The 15,226-nt window shown below is 39.4% G+C and overlaps 1 protein-coding gene across 1 annotated transcript in view; it reads left to right on the top strand.

Moving 5' to 3' along the window:
* The first annotated feature begins 3,254 nt into the window (after positions 1-3,254).
* The window catches only part of ubl3a (ubiquitin-like 3a), a 34,809-nt gene continuing 22,837 nt past the window's right edge, over positions 3,255-15,226 (top strand). The window contains exon 1 of the mRNA XM_023298535.3: positions 3,255-3,861. Within this exon, the coding sequence (XP_023154303.1) occupies positions 3,835-3,861 (27 nt within the window). The 5' untranslated portion in view covers positions 3,255-3,834. The remainder of the gene's footprint in view (positions 3,862-15,226) is intronic.

The raw sequence follows: 15,226 nt of genomic DNA, 5'->3' as shown, positions 1-15,226 counted from the left end.
AGGTTTGTCGGACTAGCAGGGAATTTGAAGGCTTCGAGTCGAGAATCTGGAAGTCGAGGCCTGCAGTTTTTCCTCGCATTTAGTCATTTTCTATACGACGCAATAGTCAGTCAATTAGAAAATAATCAGGAGGTGAATTAATAATGACGATAATCCTCAGCGGCTGCCCTACTTCGCTCACCAGGTCAAACACTGACCTTAATTTTGAAAAGCACAGCAAGCGAAATCACTTTCACACCTCACTGTGCTTGTGCAGGCATGCTTATGGTTGCATGTGTGTGTGTGTGTGTGTGTGTGTGTGTGTGTGTCAGACTCGCTACCTCGCCCCCTCCCCTCCACTCTCTCTGCCTTTATGGTGAGGAGATTAGGTTGTTAATCCAGGAGATCTCAGAGAAAAAGCCTCTCCTGACGCCACAATGGATTTCACTCAGCCCACCAGAGAGAGGACAGACCTGCTGCTGATACGCATCTCGACCTCTGACGGAAACGCAGGGCCACACACACACACACACACACACACACACACACACGCACAGGGGGCACTGCACTTCACCAAGGACAGGATATTATATTACATATGTATTAGATGCAGGCTATAAATAACCCCTCAACCATATTGACACTAATATTAAACTGTCACTTTTTCCACGTCTTCATCATAATACTTGTATTGTAATATATTTTCAATTATATACATATATAAAATACACAACAATAAAGCCACTATTTTTGCCCTCTAAATTCCCCTGTGCTGCTTAACAAAGACTGTGTCATTGCATCTCCGTCACACATTCTTCACTCCTCACGACGGCACATACAGTCCCAGACGCTGATTTGCTAATTTATTGATTAAGTCATTACAAGAGGATGAGCATCCGTGTCATTTTGTCTCGTCCTTTAAGTCCCTGCCCACTAATGGACTACATGTCACTCTGCAAATATATCTGTACAGCTTTGAGTGCCACGGTGAACCTGAGAAGACTGAGACTATAAAGTCGACTATAGCTGATTCTAACCTTTGACCTTCCCAGAAGTGACAGGTAGAAAAATGCTTCCTCTTTGCCAGTTAATGTGGTGTCATGTTCTTTTTTATGTACTACTAGACAAGAGGCTTAGAAAAGGCTTCATAAAATGACATTCTCTGCAACTTCACTCTCATGTTTCGGTGAGTTGTAACATTAAAACATTAATTCATAGATTTGAGATGTTGAATTTCTGTTTTATCCACACTTCCTCCTCTGTATCTCTTTCCACATGAAGTAAAACCTCTTCTCTGCCTGCTTCTTGTCCAGAAGCTGCCTCCAGTTGTTCCTCCACCAACCTGTACTCTCTTTCAATCATGCTATCATTACTTTCAACACTCAGTTCCTTGTTCTACCCTCAAACCTGGGCACTGACGCCATGTTAACAAGTGGAGCTGCGTCAAGCTGCACAGACAAATACATTAAACCCGGATGTGAAGTACTTCTGATTTCAAAATAAATCCTAAACTGAACCTCAAATATGGAAAATATCATTATATGCATTTTATTGGTAGTGAATTGCAAATTCTGTTTAAATGATTATTATTTAGAAGTTCGTAATAACTCACAATATCATAAAAAAGCACAAGATATATTTTTCAACATCATACTTCTTACAATGTGTCTTTGTTTAACAACGATAATGGTGTCCTTAATGTGCAAGAACCTTCCCTGAAACATTTAATATTTACATTTAAAACTGATTAGTTATCAAGTATATCAATTATATTAATAATGTATATGAAACGGTTTGAATTATTTTCACCTCAACTGAATTGATTAATGATAACTGCAAATTGATATTAATACATCAATATTCATCTAAGCTCATGTTCCCTCCACAACTGAAGTATTCTGAAGTACATAAAGCATGTAAGGTCAAGAATGTGGAAATCTGTTTGCAAAGGTACAAGAAAAAAAAATACCTTAAACAGGCATATGGCCAGACAAATTATTATTTATCAAAAAAATATATTTTGATGGAAACATTATCTACACTTTTGTACCATTTGATTTTAACAGTCAAGATGTAAATAAATCCTTTCTGTCTTTTCTTGTAAGATTTAAATACAGTACAGATATTATAATTTACAGTCAAAATGTTGTCAAAGAATTAATTACAATTTGTATTGCCATCTAAGCACATATTTTTCATTTACTTTTATTTTTTTCACAGTTAACATAAAAACTAAGTTTTCTCCTGGATTTATTTATTTTTTGTTATTACCTGCAGTTTTACAAAATAAAATCCATAAAATAACAGTACTACAAGTAATAAAAAAAAATCACATTTTGAAATGTTCACTTTTTACACTGGAGGGTATGATATAATAATAAAACAATTTACAATTTTGTTGCACTTTAATAGTATCATTATTTCCAAGACTGATGCGCAGTCATTTCAGAAAGTATCCCGACTCTTTCAGCTTTAGGTAAATTAAATTTTTTTCTCAATCAGTCTTCACTCAGTAATCCATTAGGACAAAATTCAAACCTAAAACTTTTTTCAAATATCTTAGAAAATTAAAAGCTTAAATTTCACTTTTAGAAAAGCATTAAGACAATTATAAATTAAAGTTATTATGGGATCAGAACTGATCTAATATTATGTAAATAAAAATGAGAAGGTGAGAAACTTGCCAGTTTTTACGATATCCACTTTTCCCTCCTTGGGACAGAATTTCATTTGTGCTTAAAATATTCAGAGGCTTTGAGCTTTTGCAGAAAGTGTTGCAATTTTTTCTTTTGAATCAGTAAAATTTGTGTTTTTTTCCCACATCAATCTGCACTCAGTAACCCATAATTACAAAATATACATATGGTTTTAATCAAATTTGCACACTCACTTTATTATACATATTTTGTATCATCATGTAGCAATTATCATATTTGCACTACTGTGTTTATATATTCCTTTCTAGCTAGTAAATATCTGTATATATTGTGTTAAATTAATCTTTTTACTACTATTTTTCCCCTGTTCTTCTTTCTATAGTTTCTTTATTTTAATCATTCTCTTTTCATATTCCCTGGGCGATACCAAGAACCGAAGCTAAATTCCTTTTATGTTGCGTACAATTAAAGCTCATTCTGATTCTGATTCTGATTCTGATTCTGCTTATAAAGAGTCGAACGATGGCTGCTCAAATGGAGTCACGGTGCTTTTATTGTGACAGCCCTGAGCGGAAGTTGCGTCTGCTTCCGTGTTCGCAGCTTGTCTCGGACGGACTCGGGATGACAGCTGAACGTTTCCTAAAGGTGCAGAAGCTCCGTCCGTAGCACCAACAACAAGCACACACGTTTCTACGGAGAGCAGCGACGCATTTCTCCGTATTTTCTTTCGCCACCGACCGGTGTTTGAGCTCACCGGAAGACGGTAAAAAAAAAAAAAAAAAATTAAAACCTTCGCGGATAAATTTCTGTCCTTTCACAGCAAAGAGAGAGAAAAGATCCGGATGTGCCAGCAGTGTTTTTTTTCGCATGGCGTAGGCACCTTTTCTAAAGCAGGATATTGTTGATGTTCGGAGGGTCGAAGGAGGCCCTCGGGTCGACATTTAACTTGTAAAATTAGCGACTTGTGAGGGGACTAATCAGCGAGATGGTTGTGCAATAAGAGAGGAGAGGTTCCGTCCTGGCTGAGGAGAGTCACCGGGAATAAATTGTTTCTGCTCCAAAAGAGGACAAGGACGCGTTTTTTTTTCACGGCTCCAGGGAGCTTCTTCTTTTTTATTATTATTTTATTATTTTTTTATTACAAGGACGAGGAAAAACGGGGATATCTGAGAGCGAGTGTGTGTGAAAAGGCTTCACCATGACGAGCAGCACCCCAGCGGACATGGTGAGACACATTACTGCCACTTCTTCCACACTTCATTTCCATCCACTCATTCCCTCCAGCAAGCATCTCCTCAAGGTTTCTGCATCTGCTGTCACAACATGGATCTGAATGACAACTCTACATCCTTGTCATGCTTCAAAGTGTGTTTTCAAGGTCTATCTCCTCAGTCATAACTCATTCAGACCATTTTAAAATACATATTGCACAGCATTCACTTCCTTTACTGTGAAACTCCATTAGCAGGCTCTTGAAACTTTGTTCTGTAATCCATCAAGTTTTTTTTTCTTACCAGTGTGTTGTAAGAATGATTCAAAAAGTTTTCCCAATGCAGATTTGACAAAGGTCAACGCAGATTTTTGTGTCCATCGGAGCTTTTTGAAGCACCTCATAGATTAGCTGATCGAGATAGATGTCAACCACGTTGTGTCGGTCTTGTTTTTGTACAACACATCTTACAACACCCTTTTAATTTGACTTTTAAATGATCTAAATTCTTCCTTTTTAATGGTGTCCCTAGGGTATAGGAACTTTACCTGGAACTCTTAAATAAAACACAATATCGATCAGCTGATTGAGACCATTACCTGACAGTTACAGTTATTTATCAAGAAAAATGGTCAAAGATGAGCCGTTAGTTGTCCAAGTGTGAGGATTTCTTGCTTTTCTCTGCTTTAAATGACTTTAAATTGAATATATTTGGGTTGCTTGCAGCGTTCTCCGATATTGTAGAAGCTGAAAGAAAACATACGGAGACCATCTGATTTGGTATGAAAATAGTAATTGCAACCGTGATGCTCAGTGTGTTGAGTTAATTGATTGATTGATATATTGTTTGGAAACGAATGGAGGAGAATGGCATCCTGGAAACGTAGAAATGTAGATGGATTAAACTCAAAACTTGCACTGAGTGTATATTTATTTATCTTCATGTAGTACTGAAAGGAATGGAAGAGAATGACATCCTGTAAACTTAGACAAAGAGATAGATTTGACTAAAAACAAGTGTCAAGAGTCTAGGGATTGATTGACTTTATTATTAATAATTATTTAATGGAAGACAATGGCATCCTGGACACTTCGACAAATAAGACAGATTTCACTCCGAGCAAATGTGAAGAGTTGATTGATTGATTGGGTTTTGTGTTAATTAATGGAAGACAATGGCAGCCTGGAAAAAGTAGACAAAATGGATCAATTAAACTCAAAAGTGTCAGGAGCCTCTTAACCCTTTATGAGGCAAGAGATCATATTGGGTAATTTCCACACACAGTAAATATCTGCCTCTCAGTGAGGTCGAGAAGCACGTGATTTCACCCAGCCAGTCTTTGAAGATCACTCTATAGAACATGACGCTGTGGCATTTGACCAATCAACAGAGGCCTGGAATGTATCAAACTTTCTCTTTTCTTCAAAGTTGGAAAAAGACGGACTTGCGGCTTGGTCCTCTTCCATATTTTTGGTTGAAACGTCAAAACTATCCATGGTTAGTTGACGAAACTCACACACTTTACTGGTGAGTAGTTGTGCTAAGTGATGATGTATACACTTCTTGGAATGTTTTTTTTTTTTTTTTTTTACCACTAATGGGCAAGGAACCATATATGGTAACTTCATCGACCTTGAATTTCAACATGAAAGTTAAAAATTTAGAAAAATGTCACAAAAGTAAAAAATCGTATATCCTCCAACAACACTCGGGTTGAAATTTTGAATTTGATAGTATTTAAATGAGTGCCCTTCAAAGGGTTAAATGATTTTTATATTACGCAAAATTGCATGGAAGATGATGACATCCTGGAAATAAGAATAAAAAAGATAAAAGTCTATTTATTGATTTTTCACATTGTACCAAAATGCATGGAAGTCAATGACATCCTGATTAAATAGACAGACAGATTTCACTCCAAGCAAATGTGAAGAGTCTATTGATTGATTGGTTTTAATGGCATCCTGGAAAAGCAGAGAAAATAGATAAGTCTATTTATTGATTTTTCATTTTGTACTGAAATGAATGGGCGACATTGACATCCTGATTAAGGTGTTGAGAGTCAAAAGTTACTTTTTTTAGCCTTTTGTTGGCTTTATTGGACAGGTTAGTAGAGAGGTAGACAGGAAAGTAGGGAGAAGACTGAGGGGGAAGACCTGTAGTAAAGGGCCGTGAGCTGGAATCAAACCTAGACCACTGCGCCGGAGACTATAGCCCCAGTTCATGGGTTGCCCGCTGAACCAGTTGAGCAATCTGGGCACCCAAGGTGTCGAGAGTCTATTCATTGATTTTCGTATTGATTATTAATCCATGGAAGACAATGGCAACCTGGAGAATTACACAAAAATGCATAAACATTTCAAAGACACTGGAACATGGTTTGCCACATGATTAACTTTGATTTTGGGTAATAAATGAGCTAAAACACAGCTTAAACTACTTGATTTGATTTATTTATGTTCCCCGTTCATGCTGGAACGCCAGCATTCCTCTCAGATGTGTCAGCCATGTTTTTGTTAAATCAACGCTCTTCGCCGATATCAACTGTGTACTTCATTTCTGACTATTTGCGTCATGGAAAGAGCTTTTAAGAGAGGAATTCTGCAGGCTTGGTGCTGGTTTTCATTGTGCCATAATTGAATCATGTACCTGCTGATGTAGTTGAACTTTAAACGGAGGATAAACTGTGACCTCTTCTCATCTCCGGTCATCATCAGGTGACTTTACAATCCTTTCAATCACTGTCTTCATGTGACATGTTAGCTTGTTTTACACTTGCTCGCTGGCTGTGGTGCGTGTTATGAGCCATGATCATAAAGATTTATGTCTGCGTCTCGCGGGTAAGCAATTCCACAAATTAAAAGCCGTGTAAAATGCTTTTAGTCGGGTTTAGACGTAATATTTCCCCTCTGTCTGGCAGTTGTACGTCTGTCGTATTTGCTGCTACGCATGGCGCTACTAAGAATACGTCCAGGTCTATGTATAGAAAGGATAAACCACGTAATGTGTCCTCCAACGTAGAGATCAGCTATCCCAGCTGTGCCCGCGGCCCTGCCTGTCCAAGTCGAGCTGATCCGCTGAACAGCAGGTCCATTATGTTGCCAGGATGTTGGGATAATGCGGTGAGGAAGTTAAATGTGAGCCGGCCCTCTATGTATATGTGGTCCAGTCGGAGCTGACACATCGCAAGGAGTTCCCCCGGATTATGAGCTTAATCATGAGCCGAATCTTTCATTTTTTGACCTGTTACGACAGGAAGTTAAATCCACGTGAATCCCGAAGAACGTTCATAGAAGGTCTTGTGTTGCGTCACTGTGTGAGGATGGCTTTGTAGTGGATTAATCAGAGTCAGTTTCATTTTGTGACGACTTTAATATTCTTCCTATTTTCTTGTGTATTAGAAAAGTGGCATAATATTGTCGTCCAGCCAGGGAACTCTGGTTTCAAGCCTCCTGTGGAAATGTCTTAAAGCAGAACACTGAACTCAGCCAGCCAGTTTATTTTTTTATTTTTATTTTTTTTAGCACAGCCTGGTTTGTGCTCTGAGGATTTCCCTGTGGGGGAAGTATCACATTATTATTTTATCATCAGTGTCGGGCATAAAATTCATTTCTTCAGTGGCAAAGTAATAATTATCATTTCTCTGGCTGTTTTTTTTTAAACTGCTGACTTTCAACATTGCTCTTTAAGGGGTTTTATTCATGCATGTGCTGTGTGCTATTAACATGCCTGCAGCAGAAACACAAAGGTCAAATTCTGCTCGTAAGTAAGATGTTTCAGGTTTTCTAATCTTCAGAACAATTGCTTCCTGTTGTGGCGTAGCTCAGTCTATACATCAGACTAGCTCCCTGCGGTCTCTAAGGAACTGTGGGGAAATATCAGCTATCAGCGTTTAGCTGTTCCTGTGTGGCTGAAATCAGCAGCAGATGCACATCTCCCTTCGTTTTCCCCCACAAACTGCCTTCTCTGAGCCTGTGGAAGAAGCAAGTGTACACACACATACTTATAAAGGCTGTATAGAGTGGGAGTGAGAGTGGGAGGAGAGGAGATGGCTGGTGCCAAACACTGTGGGTGAATGAATCTGAGAGAGAGAATAGGAGAAGGAATAGTCATGCCTCTTGAGAATGGAGGGTGGGATTTTTTCTTTTCCATCTTCGAATGAAGTGAAAGGAGGAGGGGGACACATAGAAAGACTGTGAAAGATGGGAAGGGGGCAAATTACCTCGCTCCGGGTAGAAGTGCTGACAGGGTCGAAATGGTCCCCATGGCAACAACGGGACGCTTCAATTTGAGGTTTGGATGAGTATGAGCAAAAAGATTGATTGAAATGAAAATAATCAGAGTTTTGTTGGCAGAATTAAGAATGCAGATCAAAACTATGACAATGAAATCCAAGCAAGGTTTGTTTAAGAATCTTGTGAACATGACAAGCGTTAAATGAAGAGTTCTACAAAGTACTAACCTGTAATTAACATGACTGTGCGGCTTCTTCTCCTGGTCAGAAAAGGTTACTGTCACACGAACACATCCTGATATGAGATGATTTGAGGTAATAACACACAAACCCACTCATACTCGCTCAGCGGGTTGCATTCAGACGCCCGGTCATTTCTGCCGCTGTGAGAACATGTTAATTTGTGTTGGAGGTGGCAATCACAGGCCTGACTCAAACAGACCGAGAGGTACAGTAGAATGCTTTAACCCTTCAGACATCACATGAAACTGTTAATTTGTAATAATGAGCAGGTTTCTGTTGATCTGAATATTAACGTTGGGGTAAAGTCAGCGGGAGGAAGTTGTTCGTCGAGACAGCATGCGATGAAATGACATGTAAAAAGCAAGGCAACTGTTTTTAATGACAAATACGTAGCATCATGAAGTCTTTGCCTGAGAAGACACCAAAAAATTCTGCACATTTCATCACTTTTACTCACTTTACTACCACCATTTGAGTTCTCACACCTGCATCATTCAGTCCTGACCGTGAGGGTTAGGCTGAGGCCTTATGGTGACAATAAGTTTGAATTGAACTGAATTACTTTTGCTGGGACATGCTGCTGTCGACTGTTTAAGGAAATAATTGAGTTAGTGTTAGTGGTTGAAAGTGAGTTCTTTAATTCATTTGTTACAATAAATGTGATCTGGCTATCTGACTATTTTTTTATTACAGATCAATCTCACAGTTATGCTCTCGATTAATGGATTCATTATTTGGTCAGCAAAAGTGCAGAAAGTTCTAAATAACACAGCTTTTACAAAGTCCTAGAGCCCTTTAAATGTCTTGCCAACAAAAATCCATCACATTAAAATATTTAGTCTACATTGTGAAAGACAGAAAAAAATTTTTCAGCATATTTGTTTAGAAAATGACTACCAATTTTAACAATTAAAATAATTGCCTTGTTAATGTTCTGTTATTCGACTCCACTGACAAACGGATTCAGCTCTAGTTATATTTTGTAATTTTCAGTTTGTTTTAATTGTGCCACTGTGACTATTTATCAGCTGAACATCTTGTTAATTATAGGATTTTTGTTTGCTGTGACTGTATGTGGCTAAAAGCTACTCTGTGTGTGGGTTTGAATGCAATTCGTAGTTCATTCACACGTCGACCCTTTGGCTACACGCACACAAAGAGGTCAAAGGTTGGGGGTCACAGGTCGGCAGCGTGTTGGTCACGGATGAACGAACAATGGTTGGGGAATTCTTGCTGCTGAAAATAGCTCTCCCTGTCCCGACTCTGACTTGAGCTCAGGTCAGCATGTATGATGGAGTAGCTGGAGACAGAAAGAGGTCTGCAGGCTCTGATTGACACATTCAGAGGGGGAGCGAGTGCACCACCGAGTCTTGACAATGCCAGCTGGATGAAGCATGTCGGTGGTTATGCGCGTCTTGCCGATGCCATGTGTTGCCGGTCTGAGTCACAGATCAGGATTGCATCATCCCGCCCCGGTGCATCAGTTGATGTATCGACTCTGACATTGTCACATGCAGGCCTCGAGAGCCGTGGAGCGCTCTGAAGGCGGCTCTGAAGGCGGCTCTGAAGGTGCAGGAGCTGTGTTCGATTAAATTAAAGCGTGCCAGGAAGTTGGTGGCTCAGAGTTGAAACGCTGACAGGTTGTGCAGTACAGCAGCTGAAATATCTGCTTTGCGTTTGACTTGATTGATGTGGAAATCATTGGAAACGAATTGGAAACAACTGTGAGAGTTTGTTGATTATCTGTGCTTTGTCTCTGCAAGACGGATTGTTATCGTATTCACAGTTGCTGGTGTTAGCAAAGCTTTTGTCAATGTATACATCCAGGGGTCCTATGTGACTGTGCAGAGTTAGTTCAGCTGTATTGATGCACGTCTACAACACCAACAGGAAATCCTGTTTAGAACCTCTCATCCATTGATTGCTTATGCAACTGTGTTTTGCTTAGTGTTTGTCCATGTGCATGTGTCTGTGCATGTGCATTCTATGTATCGCACTCTATGAAAAATGAGGGTTACATGCCTGTCAACATTCCTACTTCCCCCTTTTTCCCCAATTTTCCTGTCAGTTCCAGCTGATGAGTTAGTCATAAATTATTAAATGCACTGTTCCTGTTATAAAAATGTTCCAAATATAAAATTTTCAGGAGCCAATAAAACAAAAACCTCTCAGAAAGTTGTGAATTTTTGATTTTCTAAGCCTGTGCTGTGCAAAAACATGCAGTGTATAATCACAGAGACCAGCGGTGCTACTGTAATGCTGTGTTTGTATACAGACTAACCTGCTTTCATTTGCTGTTTTGTGAATGTGTCACAAAGCTAACAACGCAACACGACACAAAAGAGACTCAAAGCCTTCATTTTACAGCTGCGGTGTTGCGGCAGAACAGAACTGGTTGGTTTTCAGTTCCTCAAAGCAAAAGCAACAAACATCAACACAGTGAGTCAGTTGCGGGCTCTCACATGAACTTCCTCACATTAACTCCACAGATACACAACTTATTGGATGTATGTACATGTCTCACCCAGACTGTTGCCTTGATTTGGATGGTTGTGGTGGATAATCAAGTTAACATTTGAGTTTTTTTTTCAAAGTAATGCTCATGATAATTCAGCCTAGATACAGATTTCATAAAGCAAACTTTAATAACCGCCGAGATGAAATCTTCACTGTGGAGCTTGCTATTAGATTTCTTCGGGCTTGAAAGCGAGACCCCATCTCTTTTGTTGTCGGTTTGCATCTCTGATCAGCCTGGCTAGAAGACTGAATAGTTCTGTGAGTAACCCAGAGGATTTCTAAGGGAAAAAGTCAGTGTGTGCATGGAGGGATAAGGACTTATTCTGCTAGAAAATCCCCCTCTTTTCAGTGGTCCATGTTGGCAGGTATGGCTTTGCAGAGGCTGGGGAATGTTAGGGGGTCCTAGTTCAAGAGGAAACTTCTGGTCTTACTTCTGATTCTGGTCCTGATCTCTCTTGTTTTGTAGGAGAATTTACCTGTATCTAGTGTGAGTTTCTGCTTCCTGAGCTCTTGCAAAACAGCAGTGGTGTGTGTGCGGTACATTCCAGATAGAAGTAAAGTGAGGACAGTCTTCAGCTTTTATGCCAAATGTTGGTGTCCGGGCATGACATAAATGAGTGGGTGTGAGTGTGAGTAATATGCGAGCGCTTGCTAACAAGATAAAGTAATCCCAACTAGGTCCTGTTTGCCTGCAGCTACTTTCCAAGCGCCTGTGTGTGTGTGTGTATTTTGTCCACAAATTTATGCATGTGCAGATTTGCATGAAACCAGCTGAAGCACAACCTGTTCTTCCTGTTAAGTGTGACGTGTTTGCTGTTGGTGTTGCCAGTGGAGTAACACCCACGCCGGTTCACTTTTGCTCCAGATCCCGGCACAAGCTGAGCGGCATCTAAAGGCCATTGTTGTGCACATAATGATGCGCTTCTGCTCTTGGCACCACAGCACCATTCGGTCCCTTATATCGCTCCGTTAAATATTGACTGGCCGGCCAAAACACTGTAGGTCTTCAACTTTCTATTTATCTTTTCAAATGTTATTGATTTAACTGTTCATTTATTTTTCATCCCAACATGATGCTGTTGAAGGCCTGTTCCACAATGGCACATATGAAATTCTGGCAGAGAGATATGAACCAAATGCAAATTTCCACCAATTAAAGTGTAGTTGTAGTTTCTAAACTCCTCTGCAGGTCAGTTGAACCCCGCATCAAACCCAGGACCGATGCCAAGACATGACCCTTGTGTTTCCTGAGGCAGATGTGCTCCTGACTCCAAGTTACACATTATTGCAAAATGATAGAAAAATAAGAAAAGGAGAAAATGAGTTGCTAACAGAAGAATTGAGAAACTGAAAGGAGGAAGCGAAAATTGAGAAAGGGTCACAGAGTAACACGTAAAATGGAAGATGAGCAGCTTCACAAGAGCTCGTTATGCAGCACTTTACTTAGAAAGTTTTGTTTTTCCAAAAACGAAACCAAACTTTAGTACGTTTACACAACTTCTCAATCAGCTGAGGCGCTGTGCGAAGTGGTATGATAGCCTCCTCAAATATTCTATTCTCAGTTTTTGACAGGCAGCATGTGAAGTCATGTGCATCATTCATGCAAACTGGAAATTACTTTGACGCTTTTGTATTTGTTTTAGATGATTCATTTCCCTTTGAAATTTTGAAAATCATGTGCTCAGTGCAGATTAACTGCAGTTTTTTACATCAGGCATTAATTACATTGACAAACTTGCACACATTCTCTTGTTTTATTGCTGTTGGCATTCGAGCGACGGGGAACTGTACACTAAGCTGAGCATATGATTTAAATAAATGCTAAACAAATCAAGAATTTACCCTGCACTTCCTTGTAAGTCTAAATGTTGAATAGAAAGAGCATGTATGTGTGCAGGAGGAATAGAGGATGGGGGGTGGTGTTTGACTAGCTCAATAAAAGGAGCCTTTCAGCTGCACTGGAAACAATTTCCAGCTGAGGGGACATTTATATTAAAGCTTTGCTTTGCCAGCACAGACTGTATGTGTGTGAGCGAGTCTGTGCGTCAGAGCAGCAGCGAGCTAACATGAATCAACTGTGCCTCTTCCTGATACATTTTGGGACAAGCTGCCATTTCTAAATCAGTGCTTAAATCTGTCCTGATATTCGAACGTGCTGTACCAGACAGACAATACTGAGGGAATTAGAGGGTCAGTGTTGAGACTCTTCGGGTCCCAGACAGGCCAGACGTGAGCCAAAGAGCAGTCATCCAAAGGTCAAGTTTCATTGGCTGGGACTTTCAACGGGATCCACCACTCTCCGGTCTTCACATGCTTGTAACCCAGACTTTTACTCTGCTGTGGTTGCCGATCAGAGAATTCCCTTTTTTTGCTTTCAGAATGGAAGTAGTCTCAGACGCTGTTGTGCACAAACCCATCTCATGCCATGTTTTGACTGTCTAAATAGTATCATAGCTAATGGTGATTATTTCTGTAATCAGTTAAACTTTATGTCTTGGGTCAATATATAATTGCGAGACTTTTTTTTACCATAATTGACAGGTATCATAGTTGACATCTTTGCTGTTTTCAGGCCTCAAATCAACATGGCCGCCTATAACCAAACACCACATGGCATTTTTAGAGAGTGATTCTTCTAAAATATTATATATACAATTGAGTAAAATTGGATTTGAAAGTTATTTAGAAAGATAATGTAGAAACACTGTCCACACTTGACTCACACACTACTTTATATTAAATAACTCAGAAAGCCTTGGAGTCTTGCCAGTCTTTTCTTCAGGAGGAAATGACATCATGTGGAGCAGGTCATGTGATCTGGAATTAACACACTTCCTTGAGAGATGTTTTTGTAATGGATAACTTAGTTGAAAGTGATTTCTCGGGCACTGATACAATTAGTTATTTTCCATATAAAATTCTGTATATTGCCAAAAAATAAATATCTGTCATGATTATCTCAGCTTAATAAAAAGAACACAATCAAAACAACTTTTGAATAAGCTCATTTTATTATTGTTTAGCTAATTAGAAGGTGGTTGTTATTAAATTGGGACAGTTATTTAGTTGACATTTTAGTGATATTCAGTTGTTTTTTTTTAATAAGTGATTGTTTCCATAATAAATAATTATGGAACTTGTAAAGTCGTGATCATAGTAAACATAAAAAACAATAAAAATGTATGCAAGATATATCCCATGGATTTAAAAAGTCCCTCAATCATATATTGATCCTCTTATTTTTTTGTGGTTAATTCATTGTCAAATCTTTCAGAAACTTACAAAACCTCCTGACGATTTCTAAATCCCGAGGCAACATTATGAAACATTTTTGCGATAAAACCCAGCAAAGTATTACAACTGAGGAGCTGATGTCAGTAAATGTTTGGTCGATAACCTGAGCCAACATTGTGAACTGTCACACCAGTAGTCCTGCTTATTTTTCATTTCGCACCTTATTGCCATTTTTACCACTTTAAATCCTTCACTGCAAGTTCTTTGTACTTTTGGTGTCGTTGCACCAAACCCACCAACACAAACTCCTGTGTATTTAGTGTACACTGGATGGCGATGCCAGTTATGAAACAGCATAGAGCTGATTTCAAACAAGTTGTACCAGTGTAATAGAGAGCTGTGATGGCAACAGTTACAGAACATTGGCAGGGTGTGCTTTTGGCTTGTTTAGGTTGTCATCATGTCAGATGAAATAACAACATAATCTGCTGCTTTTGTATCTTCTCAGATTTTCGGACATTCAGACGGTGGTGCTGGTAAGTGGGCAGCGAGGGAGAGAGAGAGGCTGGGGTCACAGAAGAGTTAAAGATAGAGCTCAAAGAGGAGGGATTTGTATGTGTGTGAGTGAACAGGGAGCATGGAGAGAGGGTATATTTGGCCTTCATGCTGTCTTGCACAAATTTGTCATTGCATGTTGGATGCTATGGAGCACTCTGACTATGAATATCTCTAATGATCCCGGCAGGGGTTGTGTACGTGCGTTTGCGTGTGTCTGTTTCATGTGTGTATGTGTGTTCTTATCTGAAAGCTAGCTGTAATGAAGCAGCGGACCTTGGACTAGAATGACTCCAGCTATTTTGTTTCTCAGTTTCCTTGTAAAGAGGAACAATGGTTTATCTGAAGGGAAGCAGCAGAACTTTGATTCACACAGAGGACATCAGATATCAACCTGTAGTTTACTTTAATTACACATTTCTCTGAAGTGGTTTCTCCGTGCCAGACGTCATTTGGCTTAAATATACGGTTACAGCAGCGTTCACTGGCACTTAAATCAGTATTCTAGGATAGCGGGTTTGAAAGCTCGAATGCTTGCGGGTGAGTAAAGCTGGCACATTTTAGCTAAGTTTAGCTGACTTTCATTTAGCTTGGCA

The sequence above is a fragment of the Amphiprion ocellaris genome, chromosome 14, assembly GCF_022539595.1.
Source record: "Amphiprion ocellaris isolate individual 3 ecotype Okinawa chromosome 14, ASM2253959v1, whole genome shotgun sequence".
Taxonomy (NCBI): Eukaryota; Metazoa; Chordata; class Actinopteri; family Pomacentridae; genus Amphiprion; species Amphiprion ocellaris.
The sequence above is the reverse complement of the archived record's forward strand: the minus strand, read 5'-3'. Positions and strand labels throughout refer to the sequence as shown.